Raw genomic sequence first — 19,552 nt, 5'->3', positions numbered from 1 at the left:
TGAGCAGGGGCTGGTGCCTCTGGCCCCTTCCTGTGGCACAGGACCTGTTTGGGTGTGGAGCAGCTCTGAGCATCCCTCCTGCCAGCCCCTGCCCCCACACCAGAGCTTGTTCAGGGATTTGGCTACAGAGGGTGTGAGGAACAGGGTGCACCAAATACCTGTAAACTCCTACTCTCCTGGAAGATCTGAGCCAAGGATACACCTATAGAACCGTGTCTGCAAAGGGAATGAATCCTGGGAAAGCCCAGCATGGCAAGGGCTCCCTGCCACCAGAGCAGTTATCACCCAGCACATCCAGGGACCCAGGCTTAGTGCTAAGAAATATTTATTTAAAAAACACAGACATCATAGATGACGCCAGTCACAGCAAATGATCATCAATCACATTGTCCTTGAGCAATAAATTATGACATGGAGCATCCTGCCCTTGGGAAGAAGTTTCCACGGATGGATGTGCTGGGAGGATACAGGCACAGTTGTTTTCTATCCCCTGATCTTCACAGAAGGGACTTTCAAGAAAAAAGATGCCCACTGGGTCACTCCAGCATCCTGCACCCTCTGGGTTTAATCCATGGGTGGGGGTGGGAGAGAGGAGCCTGTGAGCAGCTGGATATGACACTGGAAAATTCTATTAATGCACAGGAACAGACAAAACTCGACATATAAATATCACGGTGGTCACAGAGGTATAAGTGGACTAAATGCTAAATCCCAACTTACTTTCAGATGTTTCATCACATTTTTGCAGTATATGTTACCAAGAACAAGGCAGGGTTTGAAAGTTTTTTAAAAAGCTACATTAGAAACAGTTTTTCTTTGTTAATTAGGAAAGACAGACTATTATGAATGGTACAGTGACAATATTTGGTCTCTGAATTTTTTTTAAAAAGGAGTTTCACAGTATCAAAAGTGCTTATTAAAGTAATGTTGTGTAAAGACTGATGAGCTGGTTGTATTTTTGATGCTGAATAATTTAGTGGCTGTAAACCAGGGTACTGCAGCATTATAAAACTTGAACAGTGCTCAATAATTTCTTTTCTCTTCATGACAATAAATATAAATAAATTTACAAATAGTAATACTGCCTAGCACAAGAATAGACAGAAGCACAATACACAAGACTATAAACAAATCTATTTCTTTTAAAAATCCTAAAAATAGGCATAATTCCTAAAATCTTCTAGCCAGTTTAATAGTTCAGTAGTACCACTTCCCTCAGGGGTGAGGACTTTGTTTTTAAATCTAGATACAGCAGTTGTCTGCTATGGGGTTGAGTTTTCCTCTTTAGTATTTTTGCTCCTTTTTCCTACCTCAGAACAATAAATTAACAACAGTTAAGTCAGAAAAGTGTTAGTGGTGCAAACGTCTCCAGGGACTGGGTGAGGTCTTTGTTCAACAGCAACAGGGATTTGGCAAATTAAGAGAAAATGATTCACCAGGTGCATGATGAACCATTTTGGGCTCCAACTCAGTGCTGACCAGCCCGTTGACTCTGTTGGCTTTTGTGAAGGTGGTGACCAGCCAGCTCCAGCAGATCACAGGGGAGATTAAATGTATTTCTCTTAACTGGGTTACTTTTAGCTCAGTTCCATTCCAGTGAAAGTTCCTGCTGCCTGATGCCTTCCAGGTCCTTCTGGAGAGCTGACCAGCCCCACAACACAAGTATCTGCGCCCCTTCCTCAGGGTTGCCACAGGTGAAAGTGGTTCTACCAGTCACAGTCTGATTTATTTTGGCCTCTCACGCTGTAAGTAGCCGACACATCCCAAGTGTCCGCAGGAGGAGCTCTCATTGCTTCCAGGTGTTGGGATCTGTGGAAGGGTGCAAAGCTCAGAGCAGAGGGATGGGTTTGTTGCCTTGGGGGGTCATGTACTGAGCAGCTGCCACGTTGTCCAGGGTGGTGTAGGTGGTGTAGAGGCCGGTGACCTGCAGGTCTGGGAAGGAGCGGTCGCTGCTGCTGGACACGGGTGTGAGGCCAGGGGTGCCCAGGTCGCAGTCGGAGAGGTGCAGAGGGGACGTGCTGAAGGCACCCAGGGTGTCCAGGCTGAAGCTCTCGTCCTTCATCTCCTCCCAGATGTTACCTGGAAAGGATTAAATCCTCATCACAGCAGGACATCCCACACCCATGGGAGCTGTGTGTAGGTCACCCTCTTCAAGGATAACTAAAGGGCTTCACCCACTGCTCGAGGGTGGTACCACTATGGGGCAAGGGCAGCAAGTGGGTCTGTTCCCCACAAATCCTCTGGTTCTAGACCTTTTCAAGCAGCACCTATTTACCTGAGCTAACCACACGCCCAGGGACGACACCAGGCATTGCCATAAGCCAGGGAAGTTCTCCTTGCACACAAGGGGAACACCAAGGCACAAGCAAAGCCCTGGTTTCCCCTGGGCAGTGAGATGTAGTGTCCCACATCCCTGCTTACATCTGCTGCAGTGCCTGATCTGGAGCCAGGAAGGGGGTTTGCTGTCCTACCTGGCACAGGGACAAAATCCATCCTGGAAAGCCAAGGAAGTCACATGGCAGGGGCCGACACCCAGCACCAGTTATCAGCTCAGTCCCACCCCACCCCAGAGGACTCTGGCTGGATGTTCAGTGACTACCCAACCACAAAACCCCCTCCCTGCCCTCCCCTGGGCCCTGTCCCTTACCTTGCAGTGCAAAGTCCATGATGCTGGGATCCAGGGCATCCACCTCTGTGCTCATGTCCGCCGGCACGTTGGGGAATTCCGGAGGGGCCCGTCCCAGGGGGTGGTGGGGCAGGGGGCTGTGGCTCATGTCAGGCAGGGTGTGCAGGGGAGGTGTCTGCGCGGGGGCAGGAGAGTTTGGGGCGAGGCGAGCCTGGGTCTGGAGCTGGTGGTGCAGGGGCAGGGACTGCAGGGACAGTGTCATGATGGGCTGAGGCTGGAGCTGGGACACGGGGATCCGGCCCTGGGCCGTGGCCATGTGGCTCAGGGGGGGCACCTCGGGCTCTGCCTGCTTGCTGGGCCGCCTGCAGCTCTCAGGTCTGTCGGTGATCAGCTTGTCCAGCTCCTCTGCACAGGCAATGCCCGTTCCCAAGGAGGAAAAAAGACAGTTTAATCCATTTGTTGAAGCAGGGATGGGCCAAAGTGTTTCACAGGTTCCACACATTTCTGCCATAAAACTGACCTGGCAGTGACTGTCACCGGATGAGACACAGCACAGGCTGAGACTGTGCAAGGAGCAAAGAAGGGCCATCTGCTTCCTCACCCTCAGCCCTTACCCAAGTCCACTTCCATGGTTACCCCTGACTGAGTTAAAGGAATGATCACGAGACTTACGCAGAGCAACCAAATCGCCCTTGATGGCAGTTCACCCTCAGGTGCAGAACTAGATGCCCTCAGTAGGTGCCCTGATCACAGGGACACTCTGAATTCTGCTTATCTCTTAAATAACACTCATAAAAGTGATTCCTGACAGTTTCAGTGGCCCTTTAGCTTGTAAACAAATAAAACTAATTTATCACTGATTGTATGTCACTGATTTTGCAGCAAAAAACTCCATCTGATTTTGCCGACACTGAGCTCCTGAAAGCTTCAAAAAAATGTTTCTTTATAAATAAGAATGAGAAAGACTTAATAAAGGGAGGGTTTTACAGAAGAACAGACAGGAAAATGTGACTCTATAATCAGTAACACTGGAGGCAGCGGGACCCTCAGGGAAGGCCGTGGATGTTTGGGATGGGGCAGGGAGATAAAAGCCCTACCTGGGTTGGCCATGCTCCTGTGAATGGCAGCCAAGTCCTTCCTCTTCCACTTCTGCATCTCCTCCTCCATCTTGTCGATCTTGGCGGGGTTGAGGGCCCACAGACACCCTTTGCGGGAGGTGCCGCTCAGCTTGTTCTCCACCTTCTCGAAGCACTTGTTCAGGGACAGGTTGTGGCGCACGGAGTTCTTCCAGCCATCTGGGGCTGTCTGAAAGTGCAGGGCGTGTTAGACTAACCAGCCACGGATTTGGGATGCTGCACTTCCCCCCTGGGGCTGCACAGGTACCTTGAAGTAGGGGAAGTGCTCCTTCATGAAGCTGTAGATCTCGCTCACGGGCAGGCTCCCAGTCTTGCTGTTCTTCAGAGCCATCGCGATCAAACAGCTGGGACAGGGAAAGACAGGGAAGAACTGAGCCATCATGGAATGGGTTGGGTTGGAAGGACCTTAAAGCTCATCTCATTCCACTCCCCTGCCAAGGGCAGGGACACCTTCCATTATCCCAGGTTGTTCCAATCTCTGTCCAACCTGGCTTTGGACGCTTCCAGGGATGGGGCAGCCACAGCTTCTCTGGGCAACCTGTGCCAGGGCCTCACCACCCTCACAGGGAACAATTTCTTCCTAACATCTCATCTAAATCTCCTCTCTTTCAGTTTAAAGCCATTGTCCCTTGTCCTGCCACTCCAGGCCTTCTCCTGGCCTAGCAACCTTGGACCCACCTCTCCAATCACAAACAGCTGGCTGATCCTGGGATTTCTGTTCTCAAGGGCTCAGAAGTCACCTTGTGATCCTCAGATTTTACACCTCTTGCTACTACTCCACCCTTATGCTGATATCCGGAACTAGTTTGCTTGTTCACTCCTGGAGGGGCAGCTCTCACAGAACTCCTGGGTGGATGTTGGGATTTTTGTTCCCTCAAAAGGAATCAAACACTCCCGTGGCACCACCCCTGCAGTGTTACAGCCATCCCTGCTCTCCACTCACCTGTATGAATAGATGGGCTTGGGATAATGCTTTGGATGCAGTTCCTGGGCAGAGTGAGGAGCCAGGCGTGGCTGGGAATAGTGTGGCTGTGTCCCATAGGATGTGTTGTAGATTCCTGCTGGGTTACACTGTGTGCAGGAGGAAAAAAAGGGAAATGCTGGATGCAAAATGACTGTGAGTATGTAGGTTCAGGGATATTTTATTGTGGGTTTTTTTTAAGAGTTCTAAAAATGATCTTGGCAGGTACTTCAGGACAGACAAGACACACATGGCAGTACCTGTTGGGTGTTCTGGGCCAGGGCAAACACCTGCTGGGAGTGAGGAGGAGGAGGAGGAGGAGGAGGAGGAGGAGAAAAGAGTTGTTGCTGCGTTTGTAAACCAGGAGACAGTTGCCCACCCACGGCGTAGGGGCTCATCTGCTGAGAGAGACACACCAGTCGTGGCACTCCTGGATTCCCAGCACCTTTTCCTAAGAGGTGGGGCAATAATGGGCCATCAAGGCCTGCTCTTACATTTGGTCCATGTGTTGAAATAGAATTGAGGCCCAGGATTCCCTGGGGAAGGCTGGCCTGGACATGGATCATTGCTCCAGGAGCTCCTGTCGAGTGCAGGGTGTTTGTCACAGGACCTGGGTGGAGAGAGCGAAGGCAGGAATGTTCACATGGAAGTACTTCAGGGGGGAGAGCTGACACTGATGTTTAATGGATGCAGTTGAATACAGCCAGGCTCTGGGGTGGATAATCACACCTCTCTGCCTTTCCATCTCCACAGAACCCAGAGCATTTCACAGCTTGCAAAGGTCACATCAGCTGCTTCTAAAACTCGTTACACAGGGAGTGAAAGGTGTCAGCTGTGTAACAGTCCATGGAGAGGTTACAGACACTGTGTCTTACAAAAGAAAAACAATATATTCAGCACTGTCTTTACTCCAGGAGGATTTGTGCTCCAAGGCAGGTGGGATGATGCTGCAGGGAACAAGAGTGTTTACCTAAAGGATGTTCACAAAGGAAAGAAAGGAGTTCAGTGAACTCAGGCTGTAAATCTGCATGAAGCAAAGAGGGGTGAGGTAAATCAGGTGCTCTTGGTTTTATCTGTGTTGAAACAAAGCAGAAGCACTAAATACCTAATTCCAAAGCTGTTGAAAACCTCTAAACCCCAAGTCTGAAATACCTTGGCTCGAGTTCACCCAACAAGGCACCAGCAACTGCACTGAGCAGAAATTCCCATGGGATCCAGGGATCTGCTGTCAGTGCTGGGGCTCTGCCTCTTGGAATGAAGGAAGGGGATCAGCAGTGTCCTTATGAGAAGCCAACAGACTTCAGGTCCTTGGGCAGGAAGCAAAATGTAAAGCACTTGAAAGGAATCAACTAGGGAGTCTGTGGGGTGAGAGAGAGGCGGGAGCAGGTTGTGGTGTTAAGGAGCAATTATTCCCAATCCCAACATTACCTGGCTGCTGGAGCATGGCATTCTGGGCCCCAAGGCTGAAATCCATCCTCCCACTGGCCATCTGCTGTAACCTGGGCACATCCACAGACGTCAGCCAGGACAGGGACTGCAGGTCCCCAGGGAGCTCATCCTCGCTCAGCTGGGATGGGTCGGAAGCCAAGAGCCTGCAGAGCAGCAGGGAAGGTTATTGGGAGCAGGGATGGTGCTACACTGCCCCTGGGAAGGGGGGAGATGGCTGAGGTGCCACAGCTCATGTGGGTCAGTGGGAAAATGCATCTAGATGGTTTCCCAGCTGGTTACTGATGCCCTTCACCTGATCCCATGTTCCTTTGTACAGCTGGAAACATTTTGGTGAAGAAAACTTCCCGTGGGGTATTTATAGGGGAAGAAGGCCCAGGAACCCAGAGAGAAACTGGTTGGAAGCAAGCCTAAAGCTGATTTGTTATTGTCACATTTGTCAGAAATTTGCATTTGTTTGGCTTTGACATAGCTGAAATATTCCAGGAATTTTAACCTGATAATTTTGTATTATCCCTGAAATCCAGTGGCCAACCAGCCTTGGAAGGACTTCTGTGCCCAGGTCCTGAGACTTACCCAGCTGCTGCATCCCATCAGTAGGGATGGATGAGCAGAGCTGCTGCGTTACACAACTTTGTGGAATGAACTGGTGATCTCTTCCATTCAGATACATGAATTATTGACACTCAACAAAAAATTTTGAGGCAGTTTTTGACATCCTAAAGGCCCAGAATGAAGGGGATGTGATTGAACACCCCATAACTGCCAGAATGCCTTTGGTGACAAACCCAAGGCACGGCAATGACAGGCTGCTTTTGGTTTAAAGCTCTGGTTCTGACACATTCTGCACCCTCCACCTCGCCTGTTCTGCTTTGCTTCTGGTAGAGCCCGTGGTACAAAAGGGGTATATTGGAACATATTTACAGTACTCAAAAATTCCTGTGTGGTCCAAACTCCTGTTAAAGTCACTAAAAAAACTACTGCAAGTGAAAGACTAAATTAATTTATTTCTGTGGAACAGTATTATAGGAGTCATTGGTACCTCGAGGAGTAACGCAGTAATTAGGACATGTCGGGAAGTTGTCATTAGACACCCAGAGTAAATACAAAGGGATTCACATTCAGGGAAACATCTTTATCTCTCAGAATAACATAATTTAGTTGGCTGTAGTTGATTTTGCTTTCAAAACCGAGGCTTTAAAGAGCTCTCAGAGCGTATTAAAGCAGCTGCATGGTGCTGATCTGTGTTTGTTGCCAAACGATGCTGCAGAAGCCTTAAATAAATCTGGTCTCTTGCTGAAGCATCTTTTATGTTTTACACGACTCTAAATCAGCTTAAAAGAACAAGGCAGAACTCCAGTGCCTGCCTGCCTTGGAGCTTTCAGCTCCTCCAGTCGGGAATTCCATAAATACCTATCAAAGCTCCCTAAACTGTTATCTAGGAGATCTTTAAAGCAGAATGTGATTTGTTTGTAAAAAGATTTTGAAAAGAGGGAAAAAATCAACACAGCACCAGGAGCCAAAACCTCAAACCCTAGCCAAAAAACCCATCTTCCAACCTCTCTGCCAGCCCTGCCCCGTGTTCTTTCTCCTACTGTAGTTATCGGGCAATAATTAGCATTGCCATGGTTACCCTGTTCAGTTATTTTGTGAGGCCTGGGACTTAAATCCAGAAAAAGACCATCAGGTGACGGCTGTGCCGGCGGAGATTGGCTGGATTGGAAGAAAACAAGAGCATTAAATGATTTGAAAACTGGGCAGGCTCATGTCGTTTGCAACAGTTGGGCGCATTCAAGGGGAGCCGATAACCCATTGTGCGCCCAACGACCGCTGCCCGCGGCACGTGGCCCCCATTGTTTTGGGGATTCCTGCTTAATTGTTTCCCCCCACCCCCCCTCCTCCTTTTTCCAAACTTCCCATTAATCTGCCCGAGTGACGGCGGACACACAACTCCCCCCCGCTGCCATCTGGCACCCGGGCCCTGCCGGGGCTCCCGGGCACGGCAGAGCCGCAGCAGGTCTGGGGTCAGCGCCCACCGCACACTCCTCCTGTCCCGGGGGGCTCAGCCCCGGCTGGATGCTGGAAAACAAAGGCCCCTCCTCGCCCTCACCCTGGATGCACCAGCGCGGGGCTCTTCCGAACAGGAGAAATACCCCTGGATCGGCTGGATGTCATGGGAAAGCTGGAATTATCACTGTCCCACCTGCCCGTGAGCACCAGCGTCCTCACCGTCCTCTCACACAAACCCTGTGGATCCAAACGGGGGCAAAGGAAGGTGTCGGATATCAATAAGAGTTGGTATCACAGTCACTAGGTTCTATTTTATGCAGATACAAAGATGCAGAAATATATAGTACCTAGACATGTATCTCTTTTTCCAAGTCAAGGATATTCCCTTCTCTCCTTCTCTTCCCTTCCCTTTCCCCTCTGAACACATCACAGTTGTTTGTATTTGAGTTTACAGGATTTTTTAAAACCACCTCTGGCTGTTCACTTACACTTTTTTTTTAATGCATTTGCTAGTTATCAGAATAACTTTCAATTAATAATGGGGAAAAGTATATGTAATCAGAATATAAAATATTGCATGGCATCCCTGCAGGGTCCCCTGGCAGGGGATTGGAACTGGATGGTCTTTAAAGTCCTTTCGAACCCAAATCATTCTGTGACTCCGTGATTCCATGATGTGATGGTTCTATGATTTGATGATTCTATGATTTCACATTTAAGGATTATTCTTCAGGCTGTCTTGAACACCAATATTGAATTTTCATGTATCTCAAAGAAGGTGAAGCTTTTAAAATATTCCCATATGAGGTGTTTTAAAAGCCCAGATATTCTGCAGCATAAACCAGCTTATCTCCCAGGACACAGACTCAATGTGTGTCGTGCTTTTGGTGAAAAATGCTAATTAACTGCAAAAAAAGAGAGCAGAGCACTGGAATACCCAACAGGAATACTGTAGGGTTCAATCTTTCCAGCCTGGAAAATTCCCCATGCCAAGACACCTACAGATCCACGGGTACATACTGGAACACCGTGTGTGCTTTGCTTCTGTTTGCCTCCACCACCCTTTTAACCTCAGGTTGGAGGGTAAACTCCGGCAGAATAAACTCCAGGAGTCAGAGCTCCTGCCTCTGGCCGGGTGCTCAGAGCTCCTGGCACAATGGGGCACTGTGGTAAAGCAGCCACGGCCTTTCAGGGCATGTAAATGAGATAAATAGCGATGGGCTGTAATTAATTCACGATTCTGAGCCGTCCTCGGGTGCATTCCCGGGAAATGGGGCTCCTGGAACAGCCACCGACCTACCAAACCCCTCTGGAGGGGAGGTTACAGTCCCACAAACGTGTTGCAAACACGATGTTGTTTTTAAAGGTGTGGTGAAATTCTGCAACTCCACTTTTCCCCCTCAGCTTTCAGCTCCCTGCAGAAAAGCCCCTCCTGCTTCTGTGCTTCTGTCCTAGAAAGGCACCTGCACTGATAAGAATCCACAGGGTGCTGAGGATTTAATTCCCAGTTCTCTGTGAATCCAAGGATCCTGATCCAGGGATATTCCTGTGAAAAGGGCCTGGAGAGTGGTGGATGTGATACAGAAATGCTCTGTGGTAGTCACAGTTTTTGCTGTCTGCTCTAGACTTATCTGCCCAAAATATTTATCTCATATGTGTAATGTTGGATGAGGGACAATATCCTTTGCAATGAAACCCTTTTCCAGATGTGACCCTTCCTGCCTACTGACACAGAGAGACTGGGCTCCCGCACTGGTTGCACACCTGGCAAAGTTCCCCAGAGCCTTCAGCAGCACAAAATCCTCAGTTACAGGCACCTAAAGGTATCTTTACCTTTTTTCTCCCCCATCAAGTGCATCCTGCTGGCACAACAGCTGGATAAATGGAATTAAATTAATTCCTGGCCTGACCTTGCAGGAATCTGAACCAACATCAGAGCTGAGTGTGAGTCTGTACTCATGGATCTGACTTCCCCACCTTTCCTCAGGCTGAGCTGTTCCAGGGAGCTGGGTCTGAGTTGGTTCATCACCACAGAAACCCCTGTCAGGTGAACTATCCACTTCCACATTGCAAATTCCATGGGAGGGTGAACTGATCACTGGAGACTGAAAGAACCATCCCCTCAACAACCAAGAATGTGGAGGCAAATCATCACCTCCATTCTGAACAAAGTCAGCCCAAAATATTGAGGCTGCATTTGGCATATTCAACTTCAACCACAGTTTTAAGTTGTCTGTCTCTCACTCAACGGCCAATTTTTATTCCTATTTCCAGCAGTGAGCTCTTTGCCTGTGCTTGGGCAATACAACAGTTCAACAATCAGGAGCAATTGGGGCAATAGATTCTTAATTACTGTTTGCTGTGGTTTATCCAGTGAGCGACAACTGGGCAGGAAGAGTCCTTAGAAAATCTCTTCTGGAAGTGGTGATGAGAAGCTGTTTTCCTTTGTCTGGGATCATACAAGGCCCTCAGAACAAGCACAGAAATTTCTCATATGTAAGACAAGGAACATATTTGGGTTTTGACTCTTGAGCTGTGTCCAGGTGAGAAATGTTCTCCGTTTTATTTAAGGAGTCAACTTTGCCATCTCCTTTTGCTTCTCACTCCATCTGCTCTGCTCCATTTACCTTCCTCCCTTCCAGCTGATTTCCTCACCCCAGGTTCTGTTTTCTACCCTCAAAACCACCTGCCCTCTCCCTGTTTCTGCACCAGCTCCTCTCCTGCTTCAGCAGCAGGTCCCACATCTGCCTTTGGCCTGCCATTCCTCTCTGAAGGCACAACACACATCCAGTCCCAAAACACCAGCCCGCCCTTCTTCAAGATCCTTATTTCTGGCCTTGCTGGAAGTAAAAACAGAAATTAAACAGCTTTCCAGAGACAACCAGAAAGTCCCTCCTCACCTACAGCTCAAGAGACTTTGGATTATTGGAACCAAGACTAGTGAGGAAAAAGCAAGTAATGTGATTAACCTGTCAGGTGTTGCTGTTCTTCTCTTGCACCATGGTTCAGAAGAGAATTCTCCAAAACCCTCCTGCAAAGGTACTGAGCAGTAACAGAGCAGGTACAGCTGTGCTCCTGGAGCCTTTTATGCATCTCAGCTCTGTGTTTCACAACCCTCATTACACCATTTGCTCTGAGATGAAGGGAAAGTGAATTACAAGTGACCTCTGTGATTTCCTTAAGCCCAAGAGGAAGTCTGGAGAAATGGCACCACTAAACTCCCAACTACTCACTCCCTGCTATGCTTTAAGCACCCCCAGGTTGGGATTTGCCAAAGTAGGATCTGCCTCTGAAATCTGTTTGTTTAAAAAAACCCAAACCAAACAAACCAAAACCCAAACCTGTGACTAATGTCAAAATAAGCTTCTCTTTGGTGCAAAAATGTGCTGAAGTACCAGGCACTACAGGAATGTTTTACATTAATTCCAGGAGGGTTGTCTACCTAGGAAGATACTTTTTCCGTGAACTTTGCTGTCTATGAGCACTGAAACCTTGTTGTTTATTCCAGTGTAAAGGGAATATAAACTACACTACCCATTGCTGTGCAGTGTGGTAAGAACCATCTCAATTACTCACTGCCCTGGTGATGCAGCAGCTCTGCTGAGGCACATAGGAGATTTTGAAATGCATACAATGAGCCTCTAAAATGCTGAAAAAGTTCAAATTCCCTTTCTCTTACCCTGTTTTGAACATGAGGACAGGCTCCATTTCAGAGGTATGAGATGAAACCATTCTGCCCTCAGTGGGGGCAAAGGAACCCGAGCTGTGCTGGGTCCCACCAGCCCTTCCCACCTCTGCCTCCCCATGGGACAGTTTGAGAAGCAAAGCCCCAATTTTTGTTCCTCCAGATTAGCACATTTCAGAGCTGCAGAGGAAACTTGCACTAATCCACTTAAATCAATCCACTTGGACTGATTCCTTGGAGGTTTCTCACATTTTTCTGAAAAAATGAAGCCACAACTGGGATGAAATTCCTGCAACACATCGAGCCATTATCTCGCTCCCTGCCAGACACACGGGGTGTCACAGCAATGGACAGTGATGTTTTCTTCAGGAACAATTACGGAGGGGTTAGTTATACATTTGTAACCTTTAGTGTGCAGCTGTGTCCTCTGTGCACACTCCCAGATGCCATCCATCCATCCATCCATCCATCCATCCATCCATCCATCCATCCATCCATCCATCCATCCATCCATCCACATCCCTCCCACCATCCCTCCATAGCCTGAAGGTAAAACTTGCTCCCCAGAAGCCAAAGTGCAAAAGCAGCTGTGAGAGAACCCCTTAGCAGAGCTCGAATATGCTCTGTGTGCCATAAAGATAAAATTTGCCACCTTTTCGGAGTATAGCAGCCCTGTGTTCATACATCTATGCCTCTTAATCTGATTTTACACTAAACTATCCAAGAATAATTACAACAAAAATTTATCAGACTGTCTAATGAGCTAATGAATAGAGACCAACTATTTAAGAACCAAAGAGACAATTAAAATGAAGGACAATATAGTCTACTAATATGTCAGATTATTAATGATTGATTAACACCTTTTGATCAAAAATACATCTATTTAAAACTTAATTCCTGTTTAATGTGTAAAAAGTGCATTGCAAGGCCTTAAAAATGCTACATAAGGCTTCTGTCAACTGGAAATATATAATAATACAAAAAATAGAAATGTGGTCCTTCCACAAAATATTGAGCCACAAAATATGAAATTAGTTTATCTGGTTGGTCTAAGGGTGGCTTCACATCCTAAGTAATGTTATTTCTTCAAAGAGTATTAAACATTTTGGGTATTTCTTTCAAAATATAGACACCACATTTTTATAGATTGATGATTTCATCCCTTAAATTTGGGTTTCCACATATGCCAAATAATCCAAGGCAAAATACTCCTTGTACTTCTAATGGCCTGGGTTTCATGTCATGAATTCATTATATAGTATGTGATAAACCACACACAACTGTACCTCGCTGGGAATGGGATGGGCCCAGAGAAATATTTGCTGCATTTGAAAATGTTGATTTAGGATGACACTGAGCCCTTCTGTGGGGGAAAACTTTGGTCTGTGAGTGTTTTTCAGTCTTAGTCCAGGCCCACCTGGGGCTTCTGTTGCTCAGGCTCTGCATATTAAACCTCACTCTGCACTTGCACCCCCACAGCACATCTTTTAATTCTCTCAGTCTGATCATTTATATTAAATCACATTTTAAAATCAGAATGATAGATTCCAGATTTCAATTAAAAATATTGCCCAGATACCGCAGTGTTCAGGAGCTGGAGAACCTGGATTCCCAGAGACCAGCCCACGGAAGACCCTGGGAACAGCCTTGAATTGGCTTCTATAATTTACACATCTCTGTGCAGAAACAACCACGAGCCACCACTGCACAGTAAACTTGGAGTAAAACCTTTGATTTAAAATTGAAATATTGACACTAGAATGTGTTAAATTATTAATTATTGTTAACAAGGATAAAGTGTTAAGGATTAAAAAATCCCAGTGTGCTACAATTCTCTACTTTTCCTCCCTGAATGGGAATAAAATGGAATCATTAGAAGTATTTGTCACTACTGTGATGATGGAAATACTGAACGTGGGGGTATTTTCTGCAGGAAAGTAAGAGAGGCATTTGCTAGTATAAAGAATTACTTTGCACTGGCAGCCAGGCAGTGACAGTGCTATGAAAACAGGCAGCAGAGAAGATACAGTGGCCCCGGAAAAATCATCCCTGTGCTGTTTTATATCCCACAGCTGCACTAGCAGAGGATATATTTGCCTAAAATCATTTCACTGTGGTGCAAACACTCCCAGGACTCAGCTCAGCAGCCAAAAGCAGTTTAAGTCTCATCACTACTCTGAGCTACGTCAAATTTGCTACGGACGCTTTGGATGCACAGAATCCAAAGATCTGCTAAAATCACAGACTTTTTAATCTCATTTATCCTATAAAAAATTTTAAATCCCACAGTTTCCAACTGGAAGCAGAAGCTGCTGAAGACTGGGGGTGTTTAGGGTTTGGTCCCCTCCCTCTCCCGCGTTTCCTCCGGCACTCGCAGGAAAAGCCGGGGCTCCCCCGAGTCCAACTGTCCCATTGAAAGATTCCAAGTGAGACAGAAGAGTATTCTCAGCACAGCCCCAGCCTCCCACTCGCTAATTGGAGGCCAGTCCCCATTTTGTGGAGCCTTGATGCTCCCCCATGGAGAACTCGGGACTGTGGGTTCCAGCCCCGGACTGTGGTGACAGCAGGAGAGTAAACAGAGCTGATAGAATTTGACAGGTCTATTCTTTGCTTAAAATCATTCAGTCTAAAAGATTTGCTTTTACATAATCCAAAGTGTTTTCTCATGAAGTAGGACAAATACTGCTCTGCATTTATGGTGCAGTGCAGATTTTATGCATTTTTATCAGAATTGGCCACTATTAAACGAGGTCAAATAATTTATTTTAAAGCCGTGTTAAAGAAACCACAAGTGGGTTAAAAACTTTAGACAACTGGGATCTGTGAGTTCCAAATGTTTCACAGAGAATCCAAAGCAGTTTTTAAAAGCAGATGATTTGTGAGTAAAAGAAAATTGCAATTCCTTTACTGTGGTAAGAAAAATTCTATCTTTCTCCCCCCAAAAGACAGATTTTTCTGCAGCTATGACTGAAATAGTTCTCCCCATAACAAGGGTCTTTGTTAAGGTGGTGAGTTCTGCAGGGCACTGAAGATGCAGACTTAAATCCAAGTCCCCAGCAGCCCCTCTCACCCACACCCTTCATTAAATCCTGAATAATTTCTTTACAAATATTTACGTAGCCAAGAAAAATGCCCAGAGCAAACAGTGCCTCCGTAAACAGCAAAACAGCTCCACAAACCTTTTTCCACAGAGGCTCCAGGGACTATAACAAATCACTTGTTGAGCTGCAAGAGGCTGCGCTGCAGCGTTTGCATTTTGAATAGAGGGAGTCTGAGAGAAAAATACCTGCACCCGAGAAATGGGTACAAACCCCCAAGGCTGGGAGGAGGGAGTCTCTCATTCCTTATTTTAAAGCAAGAAATTAATTTCTTTTTATTTTTTTTTTTCCCCTGGATCATGTCCTGTATTTCTGTATTTCTTGGAGCTTTGCATCATGTGACAAGATGTAACCTAACATAACCCAGGGCTCTGTAACTCATGCAGAACTCTCCTGTGACTCCTAACAATACTTTTTAAATGATAAATGGAAGCCTAGTGGCAAAGGTAAATTAAATTATCAAAGGCTCTTGGCAAATCCAGGTTTGTTCCCACCACTATTAAAAGACCTTTGACATATCAGTGCTTTGGAGGGCTACACAAGTACTTGTTTTAATTAAAATCTCTTCTAGTGCCTATTGCACTTATTGAGGCTCTCCACGGCTGCTCCATAACAATGCAAAAAGTGATCTGAAAGGGAACTTTTCAATAATTATTTAACAAGAATATCCTTCTCTGGTAACGCTTGTGCAGGAGAAAGAGTTTAAAAGGGAGGTCAGCCCTCCTTTTAGGGCAGCCCTCCTTCAGCACCTCCTTTGGAGGTGTGTTTATCAAATATAGGTTAGTATCAAAATCAGAGAATCATAGAATTACAGAAGGTTGGAAAAGACCTCCAAGATTGTCAAGTCCAACCTCCATCCCAATCCCACCCTGCCCACTGCACCACGTTGTGAATCTTTCAAACAGGAATGCTTTTACATAAGGAATGCATTGTAACCAGTCATCAGCTTAGAAATCTTATTTTGAGTGGAGAAATAATGCAGATAATTTTTAAAAAGAAGAAGAAAAGTGGATTTCTACATGCTAAAGGGATTTTTTGGGGGAAATAAGGAGGAAACAACACAGGTTAGCGGGATGTGACAGTGCAGGGGTCACTTTGGAAACGGAGAAGTGCCTCACCTGTACTCCTGGGAAGGGTGGTGGTTTTGCCCTGAGTTCCTAATGATTCCTGACATTATGGCCGGTATATCACTCTCTATCATCTCCTTGGGCAGCAGCAGGCAGGGTCAGCAGCAGTAGCTATCCAGCACTTCAGCAGCGGCGGGAGGCACCGGGGCACGGCCCGGCCGGGGACCGGCACCGCCACGTGCACTGGTGGTACTGGGAAAGGCAGGAGAACATCTCACGGGGGATAATCCCGGCTCAGAGCGGGACCGCCGAGGGAGGGACAGTCACGGGCAGGGGCTGTGGGTCCCGGGAGCACCGGGAGCAGGGAGCGCTCCCGCCTCGGGACCGCTCCCGCCTCGGGACCGCTCTTATCCCCCAGGCAGCAGCCGCCGCCGCTGCGTTTTGGAAGCCCGAGCTGTGGGAGCTGCAGCGGTTCCGGCGCGCCCCGGCGATGGGGTGAACCGAGGAACCCCGGCCCCGCTGCTCGGGCGATGGAGCGATCCCGGGAAAATTCCAGCCCCGCTGCCCGGGGATGGAGAGAGTCCGGTATTCTCTAGTCCCGCTGCCCCAGGGATGGAGTGAGCCAGGGTTTCCCAGCCCCTCTGCTCCGGGAATGAGGCGGGAGCCCGGGTGAACCCCAGCCCCGTTGCCCCAGGAACGAGGGAAACAGCGGGCCCCCAGCCCCGCTGCTCCAGGAATGGAGGGGGATCCCAGGGGATCTCCAACCCCACTGTCCCAGGGATGGAGTGAGCCGGGGGTCCCCGTCACCACAGCCCCGGACATGGAGGGGGAACCCGGGGTTTCCCAGCCTCACTGACCCGAGGGTGGAGCGATCCCGGAGAACCCCATCCCGCTGCCCGGGGATGGAAAGAGCCCGGGTGATCCCAGCCCTGCTGCCCTGGGGGTGGAGGGGGAGCCCAGGGGACTCAGCCCCGCTGCCCCAGGGATGGAGGGGGATCCCGGGGCTCTTCAACCCCGCTGGCCGCGGGATGGAGAGATCCCGGGAGAACCCCATCCCGCTGCCCGGCGATGGAAAGAGCCCGGGTGATCCCAGCTCCGCCGCCCGGGGATGGAGAGAGCCCGAGGTTCCCCCTCCCCGCCGCGCCGCGCCGACCCCCCGCGCCCCCGGGCCGGGCGCTGCCGCTGCTGCACGAACCTGCGGGCGGGGGGCCCGGCGGGGTCTGATCTCGGGCCCGGCGGGGTCTGATCTCGGGCCCGGCGGGGCCGCGCTCCGGCCCCGGTTTAAATTTCCCTCTCCGGAGCTGTCCAGCCCGAGCATGCGCGGCCCGGCCCGGGGTCAGCGCCGGGGCAGCGCGGGCAGGGCCGGCCCCGCGCCCGCCGCTCCCGCACCGCCCCCGCACGGCCCGGGAGGGGCCGGGATGGGCTGGGACGGGGTGGGCGGGCGTGTCGAGGGGGAGCGGGGCAAATAAACGGGAAAAAACCAACTAACCCAACTCCGGGCAACTTTGCGGAGGGACGAGGGGGAGGGACCCACCGGCTCAAACGGGCACCGGGCGGGAGGGGAGGGGGGCGGCTCGGGGGAGCCGGTGCGCGGTGGGGCCGGTGCGCGGTGGGCGCTGCCCGATGGCCGAACTCGGTGGCCGTTGCCCGGTGCCCGTTTCGCGGTGCCCGGTGCTCTGTGCCCGATGCCCGATGTGCAGAGCCCGGTGCTCGGAGCCCAGTGCCCGCTACCGTGTCCGGTTCCCCGAGGCCGGTGCTCGGTGCCTGGAGCCTGGAGCCTGCTGCCCGGTACCCTGGGCCCTTTTCCCGGTGCCCGGTGGCCGCAGCCCCGCTCGGCGCCGCGGGGAGGGGAGCGGAGGCAGCACCCGGACGCGCCTCTCCCTTCCCGCCGCCGGTCCCGCTCTGGGATGGCCGCGGGAAGAGACCGGGAGCCGCCGCCGCGGGAAGGGAGCCGGGGCAGCCCGGGAGGCTGCACCGCCCGTTCTGCTGCCGCAGCGCTGACACTGTGAGGGTGGTGAGGCACCTGCACAGGTTGTCCAGAGAAGCTGTAGCTGCCCCATCCCTGGAAATGTCCAAGGCCGGTTGGACGGAGCTTGGAGCAACCTGGGATAGTGGAAGGTGTCTCTGCCCGTGGCAGGGGGGTGGAACTGGAGGTTGCACTTTAAGTCCCTTCCAACCCAAACCACTCTGTGATTCCATCATTCTATGAAGGTGGCTCCCCATGGACCTGCAGCCATGGGGCGAGGGGCAGTTGCCCCACCAAGGGTGGGCAGAGGTGAAGGGGACACGGTCCTGCCCCCGGAAGGCACCCACAGAGCCCAGCGAGCCCAGGGGATGCGAGTGGGAGGGAGGGACCCAGGTTGGAGACTGAGGGTCTGGTAAATGTGGGCACCTTTATTTAACTACATTTATACATAAAATAAACAAATAGTTCCCCTGTATTCAGCACTGGTGAAGCACCTCAAATCCTGGGGGCAGTTCTGGGCCCCCCCTCATGACAGGACAGACATTGGGGATGTCTGTCAGCCTGTCCAGGGAAGGGAACGGAGCTGGGGAAGGGTCTGGTGCCCCAGCAGCAGCTGGGGGGGCTCAGCCTGTAGAAAAGCAGGCTCAGGGGGGACCTTCTGTCTCTCTGCAACTCCCTGACCAGGAGAGGTTTGGGTTGGACATCAGGAGGAATTTCTTCACAGAAAGGGTTGTTGGGCATCAAAACAGGGACCAGCCTCCCCTGTTATGAAAATGGCTTTTATGTAGAAGCAGTTTGAGGTCAGTGATGACACCAGGTCATTTGGGCTCTGCATAGCAAAGCTTAAATGCGGAAATACTTCCAATATCCTTGCACGAGGAAACTCCAGAAGATTCATGATAAATGTATTTCCTTGTGCTTCACAGTTTACCACAGAGTATGGAGGGGAGGAAACGTGAAGACAAAGATCTTTCTTCTGCTGCTCTTAATGAGAATCTGTTCACTTTGGTGAACATCAAATCTCCCTCTGTTAATTGCCATTGATAGAAGTGCAGATTAATCAATATTTCTATACACCAAGGCCTATACCAGGCACATCTGGAGAACCAAAATAAGAGGAAAAGTCTCAGTACTGCCAGAGCCTAAGGCACAGAGTTTGCACAGTTGCAAGCGTTCCCTTAATTACAGAGTTATTAAAATGTCATCTTACAGTCATTATATCCTTACCTTATATCTTAAAACCCATTTTTAAAAAATGCATTCCTGGAGCTGGATATTTGCAGGAAGAGTGAGGACAAAGCACACCATTTCTTTCAGCCTTCCTTGGAGCCTGTTCAGGCCATTGTGTGGAGCTTTTCGCCTGACTGGTTTCCTGTAGCAGAACATTCCATGCAGGATTCATTTCTCCAGGTGATTTGCATACCTCCTGCTTGGAAGGGCCACATCAGACCAGGTGAGGAGAAAGGGTGGCTCCTGCCTCGTTTGCTCGCTGAGGGAGCTTAAACTGGAATGGGGAGGGATTAAGGGCTTAGTTCTCCAAACACTTGGAAGAGC

The 19,552-nt window shown here is 49.5% G+C and overlaps 2 protein-coding genes across 4 annotated transcripts in view; one reads left to right on the top strand and one right to left on the bottom strand.

The window, feature by feature from the left end:
- The window catches only part of ACACB (acetyl-CoA carboxylase beta), a 104,128-nt gene that overhangs the window by 24,890 nt on the left and 59,686 nt on the right, over window positions 1–19,552 (top strand). The window lies entirely within an intron of this gene.
- On the bottom strand, window positions 309–17,668 carry FOXN4 (forkhead box N4). Of its 3 annotated transcripts, none has more exons than XM_064674909.1 (10): window positions 17,228–17,668; window positions 16,084–16,284; window positions 6,152–6,315; window positions 5,218–5,333; window positions 4,984–5,124; window positions 4,706–4,833; window positions 4,010–4,106; window positions 3,724–3,931; window positions 2,648–3,031; window positions 309–2,079 (listed from the first exon to the last, which is right to left on the bottom strand). In XM_064674909.1, exons 2-10 carry the CDS (start codon window positions 16,164–16,166, stop codon window positions 1,829–1,831), a joined length of 1,572 nt encoding a protein of 523 aa, XP_064530979.1. In that variant the 5' UTR covers window positions 16,167–16,284; window positions 17,228–17,668; the 3' UTR covers window positions 309–1,828. The 3 variants fall into 3 exon arrangements, with proteins under 3 accessions (XP_064530979.1, XP_064530982.1, XP_064530981.1); XM_064674912.1 differs by having other exon boundaries at window positions 4,984–5,121; window positions 17,228–17,667; XM_064674911.1 differs by lacking the exon at window positions 17,228–17,668 and having other exon boundaries at window positions 16,084–16,999.

The sequence above is a fragment of the Pseudopipra pipra genome, chromosome 18, assembly GCF_036250125.1.
Source record: "Pseudopipra pipra isolate bDixPip1 chromosome 18, bDixPip1.hap1, whole genome shotgun sequence".
Classification (NCBI taxonomy): domain Eukaryota; kingdom Metazoa; phylum Chordata; class Aves; order Passeriformes; family Pipridae; genus Pseudopipra; species Pseudopipra pipra.
Note: the sequence above shows the minus strand (reverse complement) of the source record. Positions and strands in the feature narration are given on the sequence as shown.